The sequence below is a fragment of the Pelophylax lessonae genome, assembly GCF_965119305.1.
Source record: "Pelophylax lessonae genome assembly, chromosome: 4".
In the NCBI taxonomy this organism is placed as follows: Eukaryota; Metazoa; Chordata; class Amphibia; order Anura; family Ranidae; genus Pelophylax; species Pelophylax lessonae.
Window position 1 is genome coordinate 547058065 of NC_138771.1, and position 15831 is coordinate 547073895.

At 44.4% G+C, this 15831-nt stretch overlaps 1 protein-coding gene across 1 annotated transcript in view; it reads left to right on the plus strand.

Moving 5' to 3' along the window:
* The window catches only part of CIAO1 (cytosolic iron-sulfur assembly component 1), a 39378-nt gene extending 24371 nt beyond the window's left edge, over nucleotides 1-15007 (plus strand). Inside the window, exons 4-7 of the mRNA XM_082256922.1 lie at nucleotides 1117-1205; nucleotides 7018-7219; nucleotides 14498-14579; nucleotides 14666-15007. Of these exons, the coding sequence (XP_082113048.1) occupies nucleotides 1117-1205; nucleotides 7018-7219; nucleotides 14498-14579; nucleotides 14666-14903 (611 nt within the window). The 3' untranslated portion in view covers nucleotides 14904-15007. The remainder of the gene's footprint in view (nucleotides 1-1116; nucleotides 1206-7017; nucleotides 7220-14497; nucleotides 14580-14665) is intronic.
* Nucleotides 15008-15831: the final 824 nt, after the last annotated feature.

A 15831-nucleotide genomic window follows, 5' to 3' on the forward strand; every position in this document is an offset into this window, starting at 1 on the left:
CAGGCAGGGCACTGGAAAAGTCACCAAGTGAAATGGCATGATGCAGTGTAATCCATTAGGATCACAGCTTTGTATCATATCATTTAGTGTATTAACATTTTTGAATTTGCCGCTGGTTCCACCCCCCTGCGTCGCAACGAAGGGAACCAGAAAGGCAGGTGCCGGCATCGGCCAAGCACAGAGCGGAAGGACGGCAGGGGAAGGTGAGTTTTAAAATGTAAAACAACCGATTTCTATGCAAAACAATATGCCACTTTTAGACATAATCAGACCACCAGGGAGGTCAAGGTTCTATGTGTTGTGCGTTCAGAGATGGTATTCTGCACACCTTGGTTGTAACAAGTGGTTATTTGAGTTGCTGTTGCCTTTCTATCATCTCTGCCCATTCTCTTCTGACATCAATAATGCATTTTCGTCCACACATCTGTCGTTCACTGGATATTTTTGCATTTTTCGGACCATTCTCTGCAAATCCTAGAGATGGTTGTGTGTGAAAATCCCAGTAGATGAGCAGTTTTTTTTACAAAAAGCACTCAAGACCAGCCCATCTGGCACCAACAACCATGCCATGTTCAAAGTCAATTAAATCCCCCTCTTCTGATGCTCTGTTTAAACTTTGGCTGTCGTCTTTACCACGCTTAGATGCAGAAATGCATTGAGTTGCTGCCATGTGATTGGCTGATTAGCAATTTGTGTTATCAAGCAATTGAACAAGTGAACCTAAATAAAGTGGCGGGTGAATGTATTTTCATCTGGTGAACCAACCAGCAAGTCTGTTGATTTTCAAAAGCAGAAGCTCTCCAGCAGAATGTATCTGTGTACATGGATGAGGCCAACCAATTAACACTGGCAGGGGTGATTAAAATTATTAATTTTATTTATTCATGCAAAACCCTTATCCCAAAAGGAAAAAAAAATACTGTTGTAACTGATTCTAAAATGTGAGCTGGAGTTTGGCTTAAAATAGTATATATAAATCTGCTAATACATGTAACACTCCCCTCCCCCCCAGACTGACCGTGTTGTGCCTCCTGTTCTCATTGCGCCAGATTTGTCCGATTTATTGTTTTAAACACTATGCATGTTGGATCTAAATTTTATTTGTGTTTACTCTAGTGGATGAAGAGGAGGAATATGAGTGTGTCAGTGTTCTTAATTCACACACACAAGATGTGAAGCATGTGGTGTGGCACCCTAATCAGGAGGTGAGTGATAAAGCCTAGAGTATAAATCTATCAAGACCCTTTTTATACTCCTGTTCTTGATAACTGTCATCATAATCTCAGGCCAGTGTGGACATTGCTTTGTTGACATTTATGATGTCTGCAGTCTGCTTTCTTCAGTGTAGAGCGCAGAATGCCTTAGACCAGGACTGAGAGCAAGGAAATTTATTAGGGATTCCTAGATGTGTGTTTGAAATTATGGTTGGGAAAACTGAAAATTTCCTATCAAATACTTAACGTAATTTTCCTTCCCTGATAGAATCCATGGCAGCATACATATGGTTAACCCCGCCTCCACTCCTCACCTATAGGACCCCACTCCCATAAATTTTTGCTCTGAGCCAGAAGACACATTCTGTAACTAGCCTACTCATGACTCTGGGAGGGAACTCCTGCTCCCATGGAGTCCATCAGGAAAGGAAAATTACGGTATGTATTTGATAGGAAATTTTCAGTTTTCCTGACAGCCTCCATGGCAGCATACGTACGGGAAACAACTAGCCATATACACCCGGGTGGGCATTGCAGAGCAAAAGAAAAGGGTTTATTTGACACCGTCAACTGACAGGATTTGTAAACCAAAAATTAACAAAAGATAGAGGCTGGCTCTACACAATAATGAACCATAAATGTATTGATCAGGGACCACAAGGCTGCCCTACCGATTACAATGGGAACCCATTGCTGCAAAGCCACCCAGTATGTAGACACACTGCTGGTCAAGTGAGTGGTCACCATCCCCAAAGAAGCCAAGCCCTTAGCTCTGTGAGCCTGTCGGATGTCCCAGACAATCCATGCCACAATCGTCCCAGATACGGCACGTTTCCCTTTGTTCTTTCCGGCAAAAAGAACGAACAGGCGTTCTGAAGCCTAAAGGAAGCTGAACTTGTAGCTATAACTTCACAATATCTGAGAGATTCCTAGAACCCAAGAAAGGCACTGCTGAGTCAAACTCAGGATTCCCTGTTTACTTAGACATGCGCTTTAACCAACTAAGCCACAGCGCAACCTCTAAAGGAAGCAAGTTAGTACTCCAAAGGTTGGCAGAACAATTTCTTGGTTCCCATGAAAGACTGATGTACCCCTGGGATTTAAGTCAAGTATAGGTAAAAGCACTGCTCAAACTGGAAGAACGTTAAGAAAAGTTCTCCATGACCGGTGACTCAATCTCTGAGGCTTTTTATGTCGACGTGATAGCCAGGAGACATAACAGACAGGCCTTTAATGGAGACAGCCCTAGAACACACCGCTCCAGTCCCTGAGAGAGAGTTGAGAACAGGAGGGAGACTCCATTTGGAAATCCTCCGCTTACTCCGAGGTCTGAGCCTAGTTGCTTCCTTGAAGAATTATTGGACAGGAAAAGATGCCTAGACCTGGAAACACCTTTGAAGGCTGATACAGCTGACACTTGTACTCTGAGGGAACTGATCGATAGAGCCAGATCTAAATCCGACTGGAGGAAGCCCAGAATATTTAGGACTTCTAGATCAGTTCATGATCCGACAGCAGCAGACATGAATTTCACAGACTTTGACCAGATTCTCCCTTAACCTTTTGTTTGTGTTCACTATCCTAGCGTTCAAGAGAGATGAGGTGACTCTGAGGAGCAGCCAAGGACCTCCAATCTCAAGAACCAGACTGTCAAACGTAACCGTGCTGGACAAGGCTGTAGAAATGCACCCAGTGACAGAAGGTCTGGACTAATGAGAAGGGGCACTGGGTTCCGGAAGCTGAACAATGCTAGCAAGGGGAACCATGGCCTAATTGGCCAAAAGGCATCACTGCCACTACCTCCACAACTTCTGTTCAGGGTTCTCGTAGAAACCCGAGGATGACCAGGACTTGAAGAAATGCACAGGACCCCCTGCATTTCCAATGATCCGTCTGGAAAAACCTCCACCTGTAGAGACCATTCGTCGTTGTCCAACTGGACTCTGGAAAGAAAGTTTGTTAGACTATTCTGATTCTGGACTCTGGGGACATAAGCCTCTAAGATGTAGGTTCAATTCTTCTGAGCCCAAGACCTAATTGGCTTTGCTTCTTGTAATAGAGAACAGGCTATGAGTCCCACTTGTCTTTTAATGTAGGAGACCGGCGTAGTGTTAACTAGTGTTAAAGAGCACTGATGCTCGCTTCGTTTATATGGTGAAATAAGGCTGGCCATAGTTTCAGATTGTTCAACACAATCTTGTGAAATTGACAGCCCCGCTTGCCGTGAGCTATCCCCAACAGGCAGAAAGCCACCCTATCCCATATTGGTAGTATCAAATGTGATTGTGAACCAGGAAATGGGGCAATGGAATGACAAATGAGCCAGTTTCTCCATTGCAGTCACCAGGGGACTCACTCTCATGACTGAGATTATGTAGATGACCTGAATTCTGCCTCCTGGCTATCAATGCTGGAGAAACCCCTTCCGGAATCAGTTGCCTTATCCAGAGCGTTCACTTGACCATCGGTTCCATAAACACCATAGTGCCGATTATTTTAGACACTGAAAGGTGTGCAGGTGGGAAGAAGACAGGGCCAGGAGTATTCTGTTCTAGAACATTGGGATCCAGAGACAAATCAATGGTCCTCATGATTATATCGAACTGAGCCCCTAAAGCATGCAAGAGACTGAGTGGGCTCCAGGTGTATCTTTTCCAGACTCAGCCGTATTTCAGGAGCATTGAAAATACCTGAGCTCTGGGGCTCCAGCGGCTGCCCTGTCTTGGGACAGTAGAAGGACATCCAAGTAACTATGCAGGCGTATGCTCCTTGCTTTGATAAAGACCTTAGCAACCAATAAGATCCTAAAAAACACACAGGGTGATGTTGAAAGTCTGAATGGTAGACAAGCAAGCGGAAGATGGTCTTGACCTACGGCGAACCAAAGGAACTTGCGGAAGTCTTCTACAATGGGCACATGAAAGTAAGCATCTTTAGGTCTATTGGAAACGAGCCACCTGGCTGGACCCCTTATGAATCAGGTACAATGTTTCCATCTTGAACTTCTCCTTTTTGGTAAAAATTGTTTCAGGTGCGCGAGTTCTAAAATGGGCCTCCGCAAGCCGCTCCTCTTTATGACCATAAAGAAGGGAGAGTACTTGCCCTGAAATCTCTTGCATTCTGGGACTGGCACAGCTGCACTTTTCATCACCAGTGACTTAAGGTAAAAATTAAGCATATATTACATAGAGTTAGGCAAAATCCATTGAAACGAATCAGAGGTGAGGAGGACTTCTGATGGACCATGCGTGTCCTGAAAAAGACCGCTTTGAAGTTCCAATAGTCTGAGGCTCAAACTCAGTAGCTTCTTGGATACCTGAGGTCAAGCTTTTAGCATACTTCTGAGAGGATATCTGGGCTCCTCACCAGCTCTTGCTAAATTTAAGACCTGGTCTGTAAAAATGTGCCACCCTCGCACGTTCTGAACTTTGTCCTTTAGACTGTGTCGTCTTCCGGCCTAGCAGGCGGCCGCCCTGAGGCAAGACCCAACTTGCCAACTGTGGCCCGGGATACGGTGCTATCCAGCTTGCTAAAAGATGAAGCTCCCTCAAAGGGATCTTACACTAGGTCTGTTAGAGGGGGGATCTGCGTCCACATTCTCCTTCCACGTTTCCATCACTTTAAACATAGCCACAAGAGCCCAGGCCGACTTTCAGGCCATTCACTGCATCTTCCAAGGAAGAGCGACATTCTTGCTTGCCTCAGCAAAAAGAGAGGCAGCCTTTTAGATGCTTCGCATCATTATCTCTGAAAGGATAGAGCTTGGCCATCTTGCTCAGAAGGGGGGTATATCTTGCGACCTTGCTCCACTCATCCAAAATTATGTCCCTTATTTCCGTTGGAAATGGGAAATTGGAACGCTCTCTCTAGAGGTACTTTAAGAACTTCCTCCTGCTTGGCGTGAGACTCTACAGGTTCTGCTCATGTAAATGCCCCCTTCATTGCCTTGACTAAAAGAGTCACAAGGGCAAAGGGACTCATCTCGCTCTGCCTCATTGTCTGAGGTCTTCATATATGGATGGCTTGGTTAGGACAGTTCCAGTTCTTCCTGGCCATCCCTAGTGGGAGAACACGCCGTAATGGCTGTTGGACTTTGCTTGTGGCTTGTACCCCACTCTTTAAGGGATTCTTGAACTACTCGCCTCAGAGATTCCATTTGCTGGAAATCACCATCCCCTTTTCCAACCACCTGGGCTTAACATGTCTTACACAGAGACTTGCCCTCTGGGACCTAAGTCCTGCATCCCCAGCAGGCTCCTTCCTTGGAGCGGTGAATGTGGTGCCTAAAGGAGGATTCATAGCTTCTGCTATGAAGGCTGGACATTGACAGTTACCAATGATGACTACATATGGAAGAAGAATGTTGATTTTGTGACCTAATGAGGTCTTTATGATCTTGTGCCGTGTATTGTCAATCTGACCTAGGACTAAAAAAAAAAAAACCTAAAGAAAACAAAATAGGTTAAAAAGGAGTGCCCAGGCAAGCAAGGAAAGGGTTAAACACTCTCTCACCCCCCCCCCCCCCCGGGGGGGGGGGGGGGGGAGAAATGGTACATCGGTAGAGTTGAAACTGCACAGACAGCCAGCCTGCACAGGTAAAAACCAATGTAGGATCACACACACAGGCAGCACACAAGGGTGTTATTGTAGAGAATATACCTGTGATGTTTGCACACAGAATTTAGGGAAAACTGCTGCAAGCTGCCCACAGAGAAAACCCAATATCAACAGTATTCACCGCTGATTGACTTTCCCCACTGTAATGAGGCCACCATTGCCCACAGTGCACATGCACTGAGTCCCTGGGCAAGAATAACCCAGGAATGCCAGCCCGGAAGAGAGCAGCGACTTGGTGCGCAGATGCGCTCCGGCCGCTATAGGCTGGAAGACACTAGAGCCAGGGAAGAAAAACCGACAAACACACAAAATGGTTGCCACGGAATACGCAATATAAAAGTATACATCACCGCATACTGCATCCCCCACGACCATGCCTGGATCCAGAAGACACTGCTGTATGGGCCCAAGGCCACCTGCTAATGGCTAGGCTCTTAGGCTGTACTGCCGCTTTGCCTGCCAATCGCCATGCTTAAGCTCTTCATGGCACCGCATCCATAGCCTTTCTTCACCCCGCTAATAGCTAGGGACTGCTGGAGACTCCACATAGCCCCCGAATCCATCACTCTTCTCCACCCCTCTAATAGCTTGGGACTGCTGGAGTCTTCTGGGGCACAGCTTGCCGAAAAACCAGGCCTCGATCATGGATACTTCTCCTAAGGACCAGAAGTCTTACCTTGGATGAAGTACAAAAAAGGAACGTGGCCTCTGGCTTACAGCAAATATTTATGGGAGTGGGGTCCTATAGGAGAGGAGTGGAGGTGGGGTTAACCATGTGTATGCTGCCATGGAGTCTGTCAGTAAAATGGGCAGTGCTTAAAATTGGGCATAGGTTTTGTGCTGCTTTTGGCTAAATGCTGAGATTGTTGGCACTCTCATAAGATGATAGTCTCATTCATTTCATCTTTGTGCTACTAAGGCTGAGGTCCAGTTGCCTTCAGCTGCTGAGTTTTGGGGTCCTTTGATCTCAATCAATTTATCTTATTTCAGTAAAGTCCCAGATGTATTTAGTAATTAATGCTGATAGAGATAAAGGTTGCATCTTTACTATTGGAGTTCAAATAGAAAAAAGTTCTGAAATATTGTACTTCCCAAAGCAACAGCAAAAAAACTTGTCCTAGCAGTGTGTGTTGTGTAGATTTTACAAAACCAAAGAAAGCATCTCATTTATACTTGTCTTCCTCAGCTCCTAGCTTCTGCCAGCTATGATGACACCGTTAAGTTGTATCGAGAGGAGGAGGATGACTGGGTGTGTTGTGCCACCCTAGAGGGTCACACATCTACAGTTTGGAGCTTGGCTTTTGATCAGAGCGGAGAGCAGCTAGCAACCTGCAGTGATGATAAAACTTTGCGCATATGGAGGCAGATTAAGGCTGAAGAGGAGCAAGGTAAGTTTTAGTGCAGAAGAAGTATTTGAGACTTTTATGCCTACAGGTAACTTTATAAAGAGCTTAGCTTGTTGATGTTACACTGGGAACTAATTATAGTTGGCAGAAACAGAACATAGATTTTAGCTATGCTGATATAAAATAGCGCTCCTAAGCTTCAGCAAAGTTGTAAACCAGTTAAAGTGATTTTAAACCTTTTACATTTTTTAAAAATAACAAACGTGTTATACTTTCCTGCTCTGTGCAATGGTTTTGTATAGAGCAGCCCTGATCCTACTCTTCTGGGCTCCTCCTGCATTCCGTGTGTCCCAAGCCACTTGCTGGGGGGGGCAGGCTCAATCCTAAACCCCGCATTGATAGACACAGACAGCTGGGCTTTACCCCGCCCCCTTGTTATAGGATTTGATTGACAGCAGCAGGAGCCAATGGCCCCCACTGTTAATCTGTTCTGTGAGAACTGCTGCTTTATTACACAGCGCTAGATCAAGATTGGGCTCAGGTAATTATAAGGGGGGAAGAAATGGACACAGGTTTTTTTTTTATCTTAATGCAGAGTATGCATAAAGGTAAAAAAAAAAAAAAGACACGTAGTGGTTGTAAACGCTTGCATATATCCGTGAAGTAACAGGTGATACACAGATAAACAAATCCTTCTACATAAGTTGTACCTGTCTACCTGCAGTCTTCTCTACAGCCATTCAAAGTGCTGAATTTATAAAGCTTGTGTGAGAGTTCAGCGGAGCGAGCTGAAACTACACCCTTCAGAGCTCAGTGAGGAGAGCTGATTGGAGGGAAGGGACTCACTTCCAGTGGCGGCCCGTGCATAGCGGGCGCCAGGGCGCCGCCCCCCTACTCCTGAAAAAAAGAAAAAAAAAATGACAAATAAAGTTTTACAAAAAAAAAAATTGGGTTCGCTGGCCTTTGTAATGGAAGTGGTGGCTAGGGGGGGAAGGTGGGGTTACGTCCCCGAAGAGGCGCCGATCGGCAGCCTTCTGGGGGCGTAACCCGATCGCAAGTCCTTGCGATTGGACACCCCCACTTTCGGATATCCTGGCTGTGATTGGTCCAGTCTCCAGCCTGGACCAATCATCCTCCAGGACATCCGATCCCTGATGTCACAATGGGGGCGGTGCCGGTGCGTGAGTCAGTCACTCACCGTCACCGCCGCTCGGAGGACGAGGGAGAAGCTGCTCTCCTTCCCGCCGCCGCAGAGAGGACGGACTGGATCGAGGAGGGAAGAACCCGCCGCCGCCAGGTTAGTGCATTAAATTGAAGGGAGCACGCACGCTGCACTCTGCATTGATTGGGGGACAATGCTGTGGGCACTCTGCATTTATTGGGGTACATTGCTGTGGCACTCTGCATTTATTGGGGGACAATTCTGTGGGCACTCTGCATTTATTGGGGTACAATGCTGTGGGCACTCTGCATTTATTGGGGGACAATGCTGTGGGCACTCTGCATTTATTGGGGGACAATGCTGTGGGCACTCTGCATTTATTGGGGGACAATGCTGTGGGCACTCTGCATTTATTGGGATACAATGCTGTGGCGCTCTGCATTTATTGGGGGACAATGCTGTGGCGCTCTGCATTTATTGGGATACAATGCTGTGGCGCTCTGCAATCATTGGGGTACAATGCTGTGGCACTCTGCAATCATTGGGGTACAATTCTGTGGCACTCTGCAATCATTGGGGTACAATGCTGTGGGCACTCTGCAATCATTGGGGTACAATGCTGATTTATTGGGGTACAATTCTGTGGCACACTGCAATCATTGGGGGACAATGCTGTGGGCACTCTGCAATCATTGGGGACAATGCTGTGGGCACTCTGCATTTATTGGGGTACAATGCTGTGGGCACTCTGCAATCATTGGGGTACAATGCTGTGGGCACTCTGCATTTATTGGGGTACAATGCTGTGGCATTCTGCAATCATTGGGGTACAATTCTGTGGCGCTCTGCAATCATTGGGGTACAATTCTGTGGCACTCTGCATTTAGTGGGATACAATGCTGAGGCACTCTGTATTTATTGGGATACAATGCTGTGGCACTCTGCAATCATTGGGGTACAATGCTGTGGGCACTCTGCATTTATTGGGGTACAATTCTGTGGCACTCTGTAATCATTGGGTTACAATTCTGTGGCACTCTGTAATCATTGGGTTACAATTCTGTGGCACTCTGCAATCATTGGGGACAATGCTGTGGGCACTCTGCATTTATTGGGGTACAATTCTGTGGCACTCTGCAATCATTGGGGTACAATTCTGTGGCGCTCTGCATTTATTGGGGTACAATGCTGAGGCGCTCTGTATTTATTGGGGTACAATGCTGTGGCGCTCTGCATTTATTGGGGTACAATGCTGTGGCGCTCTGCATTTATTGGTGTACAATGCTGTGGGCACTCTGCAATCATCGGGGTACAATTCTGTGGCACTCTGCAATCATCGGGGTACAATGCTGTGGGCACTCTGCAATCATTGGGGTACAATGCTGTGGGCACTCTGCAGAGTGCCCACAGCATTTTGTACCCCAATAAATGCAGAGTGCCCACAGCATTGTACCCCAATGATTGCAGAGTGCCCACAGCATTGTACCCCAATAAATGCAATCATTGGGGACAATGCTGTGGCGCTCTGCAGTGATTGGGGACAATGCTGTGGCGCTCTGAATTGAAAGGGGCATGCACGCTGAACTCTGCATTGAAGGGGGCACAGCACAGTGGTCATTGCATTGAAGGGGGCACAGCACAGTGTTCATTGCATTGAAGGGGGCACAGCTTCAAAGTCACGCAATTTTTTTTTTTACTGCGTTTTTTTGGCGCGAAGCAATACCTATTACATTTTTCTTTTTGCGCCCCCCCAAAAAATTTGAGCACCAGCCGCCACTGCTCACTTCACACAGTAACAGAGCTGAGGCTGTCAACTAGCTGGTCCCTCGTCTGTCACCATTTTTCTCTTGGTGTCAGGAAAACTTGTCAGAAGTGACTCATACTAATAGCAGTGTAATCAGGCAGCTGACAGAAAACACTTGGTGCTCTGAATTGGGACAGATGCACACTATCAAGGGATATGCTTTGTTCGAATTTAATGTCTGCGGTTTACAACAACTTTAACCATTTCTGGACAGGAAGGTTTTCCCCCTAATGTCCAGGCCATATTTGCACATCAGTTTTCCAAACGCAATTTCTTTAGATTAAAAAATAAGAAAACCGTAAATTTAGCCCAATTTTTTTCTATAATGTGAAAGATAATGTTACACCGAGTAAATAGATACTCAACATGTCATGCTTCAAAATTGTGCACACTCGTGGAATGGCAACAAACATTGGTACTTAAAAATCCCCATAGGCGAAAATTAAAAAATTTCTACAGGTTACCAGCTTAGAGTTACAGAGGAGGTCTAGGGCTCAAATTATTGCTCTAACGATCGCGGCGATACCTCACATGTGTGGTTTGAACACAGTTTACATATGCAAATATGGTGTGATAAAAAATATTGCAACGATCTTCATTTTATTCTCTAGGGTCTCTGCTAAAAAAAAAAAAAAAACGCAGATCGCTGCCATTACTAGTTAAAAAAAAAAAAACAAATTACAGAAATCTTTCCCTTAGTTAGTAAATGCAATAACTTTTGCGCAAACCAATCAAAATACGCTTATTGCGATTTTTTTTTTTTTTTTTCTACCATGAATTTGTAGCAGAAAACAAATTGGCCTAAAATGTTACATTTTTGATTTTTTTTTTTTTCAAATATATCTTTTATTCTTTTTTTCCAAACACAAATAGGGATTTACAACAGTTCAAAAGAAAGGTAAATACAACACTGTCCAATTATAACAACATTGAAACTCCTACATACTTGAGAGACCGTTCCAATCCTAACCTCATCCACTGTATATCCCTTCAGGGAAGTCTCTTAAATTTATATATCTTCCCACAATCTATAGTCACATCAAACATTAAGGCAGCCTAATAACTTACTAGTCTCATCCATATTACCCCAATTGCATAAACAAACAAATGCCAAGGAAAAAACAAAACAAAAACAAAGAGAAGGAGAAGAAAAAAAAAAAAGGGGGGGGGGAGAAACCCCCCCCTCCCCAAAAGTTTTCCTCTCTTCCCCTTCCCATCACTGGCCCTGTGGGTCTCTCCTTCCTCTCCACTCATGCATGCAGCAACTTAACCCCCTCCTCTGACAAGATGAAGGTGTTCCAGAGCTCCCAAGTCTCAGTATACAGTCCACGTTTGCACTGTGATGTCAACACCAAGTCTTCCATTTTATTAATAGCCTCTACTCTGCGTAACCAGTCCTTTATCGTAGGGGGGGTATGGGCTTTTCCATAACGCAGGGATACAAGCCTTTGCCCCATTAACCAAATGTCGCACCACTGACTTCTCATATCTCTGTATGGGAATATCTGAGAGATGAAACAAGAAAAAAAGCCGGGTCCTCCTGAATAGGGTATTCCGTAAATTTTTGGACATTAGATTTCACCTCAGCCCAATATCCTAAGAGTTTCGGACAGGACCAAAAAATGGGAAGTATCATTGCATCCTCTCCTCCACATCACCAACAGTTCGCTGATGTGCTTGGAAATATCCTATGGAGTTTGAGGTGTATAATACCACCTGGTCAATAATTGGTCTCTTGGATTTTAGTGCAGATAGATGTTTTAAAAGCCAGCGAGATCATATTCTGTATTTGTGATGGTACAATTTAGATCAGTTGCCCACTTGGTCAACCAGGGCAGAGCAGAATTATCCGGTGATGGCATTAATAAGCTGTATAGTAAGGAGAGCGTATGGAATAGCACTCCTTCTCCCAGACAGTATCCTTCGAATTTAGACAGGCTCCTTGAGTACTCTGCAGAGTTCGGCAAGGTGCCCAGGAAATGATGAAGTTGTAAAGCCGACCAGAAGGTTAGCTTAAAGTCACCATCCTTGTTCATCAGAGTCTCTACTGTCGGCCAATTATCTGCTACAAGGAATTGCTCAGCTCGAGCGCATCCAGCTGTGCCCAGTGCCATCAGGTCTGATGATGAGAATCCAGGCTTAAATCGGGGATTTCCGATCACCGGGAGCAGGAGGGAGTAATAGAGTATCTCACATTAGCCAGATAGCCTATACGCAACGTGGTACCTATAAGAGGATGGAGTCTCAGTTGTGGAGGTAAATCTGAATAGCACCAAAGTGCTCCTCTGAGGGGGATATTTGTCTGTGCTTGTTCTATACTAATCCATAATTTAAATGCATGATGTCTACACCAATCAACCACCCTACTCAGGTGGGCTGCCTGAAAGTATTTTTGCATATCCGGGAGGGCTAGACCACCACACTTTTTTGGCAAAGTTAATTGCTTCCGCGCTAAGCGGGGTCTTTTCTTTGCCCAGACAAATTTAATAAAAAGAGCATGAATCAAATGGAAGTATCGGGCAGGTAAAGCCCTTATCAGATAGATATGTTTAGGCAGAATATTCATCTTTATCAAATTACACCTGCCTAACCACGAGTGGAGGCCCGTGTGCCACTTTTCCAGAAGGGTATGTGTCTCCGCTATCAAAGGGGGAAAATTCAAATCCTAAACCTTGGATAGACATGGTGGGATATAAGTACCAAGGTAACGTAAGGCTCTATTAGTCCATCGGAAGCAAAAGCTTGTCTGTAACGTTCGCAGGAGTGGCGCACTCACCCCCACTCCCATCGCCTCCGACTTACTATAGTTGATTTTAAAGTTCGATAGGGATCCGTATCTGGTTAGTTCCCGCAGTAAATTCGGCAAAGAGATAATTGGATTTATCAGGGAAAACATAAGGTCATCAGCGTAAGCAGAAATCTTATAATGACCCACACCCACTTGCAGTCCCTGTATATCTGGATTTTGCCGAACAGTACAAAGAAAGGGTTCCAGCAAGAGGGCGAATAAGAGAGGAGATAAAGGACACCCTTGTCTCGTACCGTTATTCATGGTAAAAGTCAGATAGGAGTCCATTCACTTTGACCTGTGCAGTAGGATTTGAGTAAATGCTAGTGATCCACGGTTGCACATTACTTCTCAAGCCTATATGTTTGAGAACCGTAAACATAAATCGCCAGTTCACCCTATCAAAGGCTTTTTCTGCGTCTGTATTGATAAAGACACTTGATGTTCGAGAAGTATCAGCAACGTGGATCAAATTTAGTATTTTAGTAGTATTGTCCCTAGCCTCTCGGCCGGGGACAAATCCCACTTGGTCAAGGTGAACAAGATCGAGAACTAATCGGGTAGCTAAGATTTTTGTAAAAATTTTTAAATCAATATTAAGAAATGGGCCTATAGCTTCCACAACATGTGGGATCTTTTCCCTCTTTCAAAATCACAGTTATATGTGCTGCTAAGGTGTCTCTAAGCATATTAGGGTTTTCTCTTGACGAATTGAAGAGTCTAACCAGATACGGACCCAAAATGGGGAGAAAAACTTGAAAGTATTGGAGCGTGAAGCCATCTGGGCCAGGAGCTTTCTTTAACTTCATGGTATTGATGGTCTGTTGAATCTCTATCAGGGTGATTGGCTCCTCTAATTGTTCTCTTATCTCGGTAGAGAGAGTGGGTAGGTGAGATTTTACGAGATAATCTTCCATCTCCGAGACGTCTGTCAAGGCGTATAGCGACGCATAGAATCGACCAAATTCTCTCACGATTTTGATTTTTACATTTTTTTTTTTGGGAATTTTATAAAAAAAAAATGAAAAATATTGTTTTTCAAAATTGACGCTCTTTTTTTGTTTATAGCGCAAAAAATAAAAATCGCACAGGTGATCAAATACCACCAAAAGAAAGCTCTGTGGGGAAAAAAAAGGACGTCCATTTCATTTTGGTACAGCGTCGCACGACCGCGCAATTGTCCGTTAAAGTCACGCAGTGCCGAATCACCAAATCCTCCGGGGCTTAAGTGGTTAAAGGTTCATAACATACTTTCAAAAAGTACTGTAGAACTTTGGTAATTAATCTTAGTAATTTTTTTTTGTCAAAGTTGCTTTTTTATGATGAATAATTTTACAGCTAAATACAAGGGAGTGCAGCCTTTATCACATGGAGCCTCATTAAGTGTATTCCATTCAACCAGTTCAGGGCTGCAAAATAGGAAAGATGTGAACTTACCTGAACCTGCTTGTGGCTCCATCCTCCTAACCTAAATGTAGAACATCTCAATTTTAGGGGCATCATCCCTTTACATATTTTTCCCACAGGTGCTATACTAATAGCTTTTCTGTTTTAATTTCACTGTAGGTGGAAGTAAAAGAGATGCAAGCTGGAAGTGTGTATGCACACTGACAGGGTACCACACCAGGACAGTCTATGATGTTAGTTGGTAAGTCTCCTAAAACAGCTCTTCTTACTGATATGTTTAATACTTCTGTTTTGGTTCTGAGCATTTTCTTTCTTTGTATCCAACAGGAGTCATCTGACTGGTTCTCTTGCCTCAGCTTGTGGAGATGATGGCATTCGAATATTTGAAGAAGACCCACCAGGCTCTGATCCCATGCAACAAACTTTTTCTCTTACAGCCCACATGCCACGAGCCCACTCTCAGGATGTAAACTGCGTAGCATGGCATCCCAAGGAGCCTGGGCTTTTGGCATCTTGTAGTGATGATGGAGACATGGCATTTTGGCAGTACCAACGGCCAGAATAACTGATAATCAGGTTTAGGTGACTAATAATTTCAAACCTAGTTTGTGGATTCTTTGTTTCAGACACATTAGTTAAGATGCAGCATAAGGTTGCTTGGCTTTGAAAAACACTTGCTGGGTGGATAAGCATTTCTTCTTCGCAACCATTTGAATTAGGACTGCTCTGTGGTGCATTTTCAAGATCTAGCATGAAAACTGTGAAAGCATACAGCTGTCTTATTCTGGGCTAGCTTCAGAGAGCAACTTGGTACAACATCAGTTTACCCACTTTGGGAGCAGTAATGCAAAACTCAACTCCTACTTTCCAGAAGCAGGATGAAGAGATCTTGCATCACCCTGCTGCAGCTGTGAAATATGGTCAGCATGGCTAAGTCGCTGGTTTACATGTTGCCTGCAGCTGTGGAGACCAGGCACAATGGGGTTAATTTACTAAAGGCAAAGCCTCTGCACTTGGAAAAGCAGTCACTGTAGATATAAGGGGGACATGCAAGGAAAATGAAAAACAGCATTTTTGCTTGCACTTGGTTTGATGATAGAAATCAGTAAATCTTCCTCTCAAATTTACAGCGAATGCACTTGTAGTGCACAGTGGATTTGCCTTTAGTAAATCAACCCCATTGTCATCACCTGTGTCCAAATGTTTTTGCTTCAGGGCAGTACATGGAGAAGGCAGAGGGGAGCTGTTTAGCACATAACTCAGCTTCACCAGGCTTCCTCAACGTAGGAACAACAAATGAGATTTACGTCCTGCTTTACTCCAACCACAACAGAGAAATCATAGGATATTTGTAGAACAAGAATATTATTTGTCCAGAAAGTATGAAGCACCGTATTTCTTAAAAAAAATAAATAAAATTCTATTACAGTGTGCTGTCAATAAATATTTACCCCATTATTGTAAGCTGCTGCCAAATGTGCTTATTTTTTCCC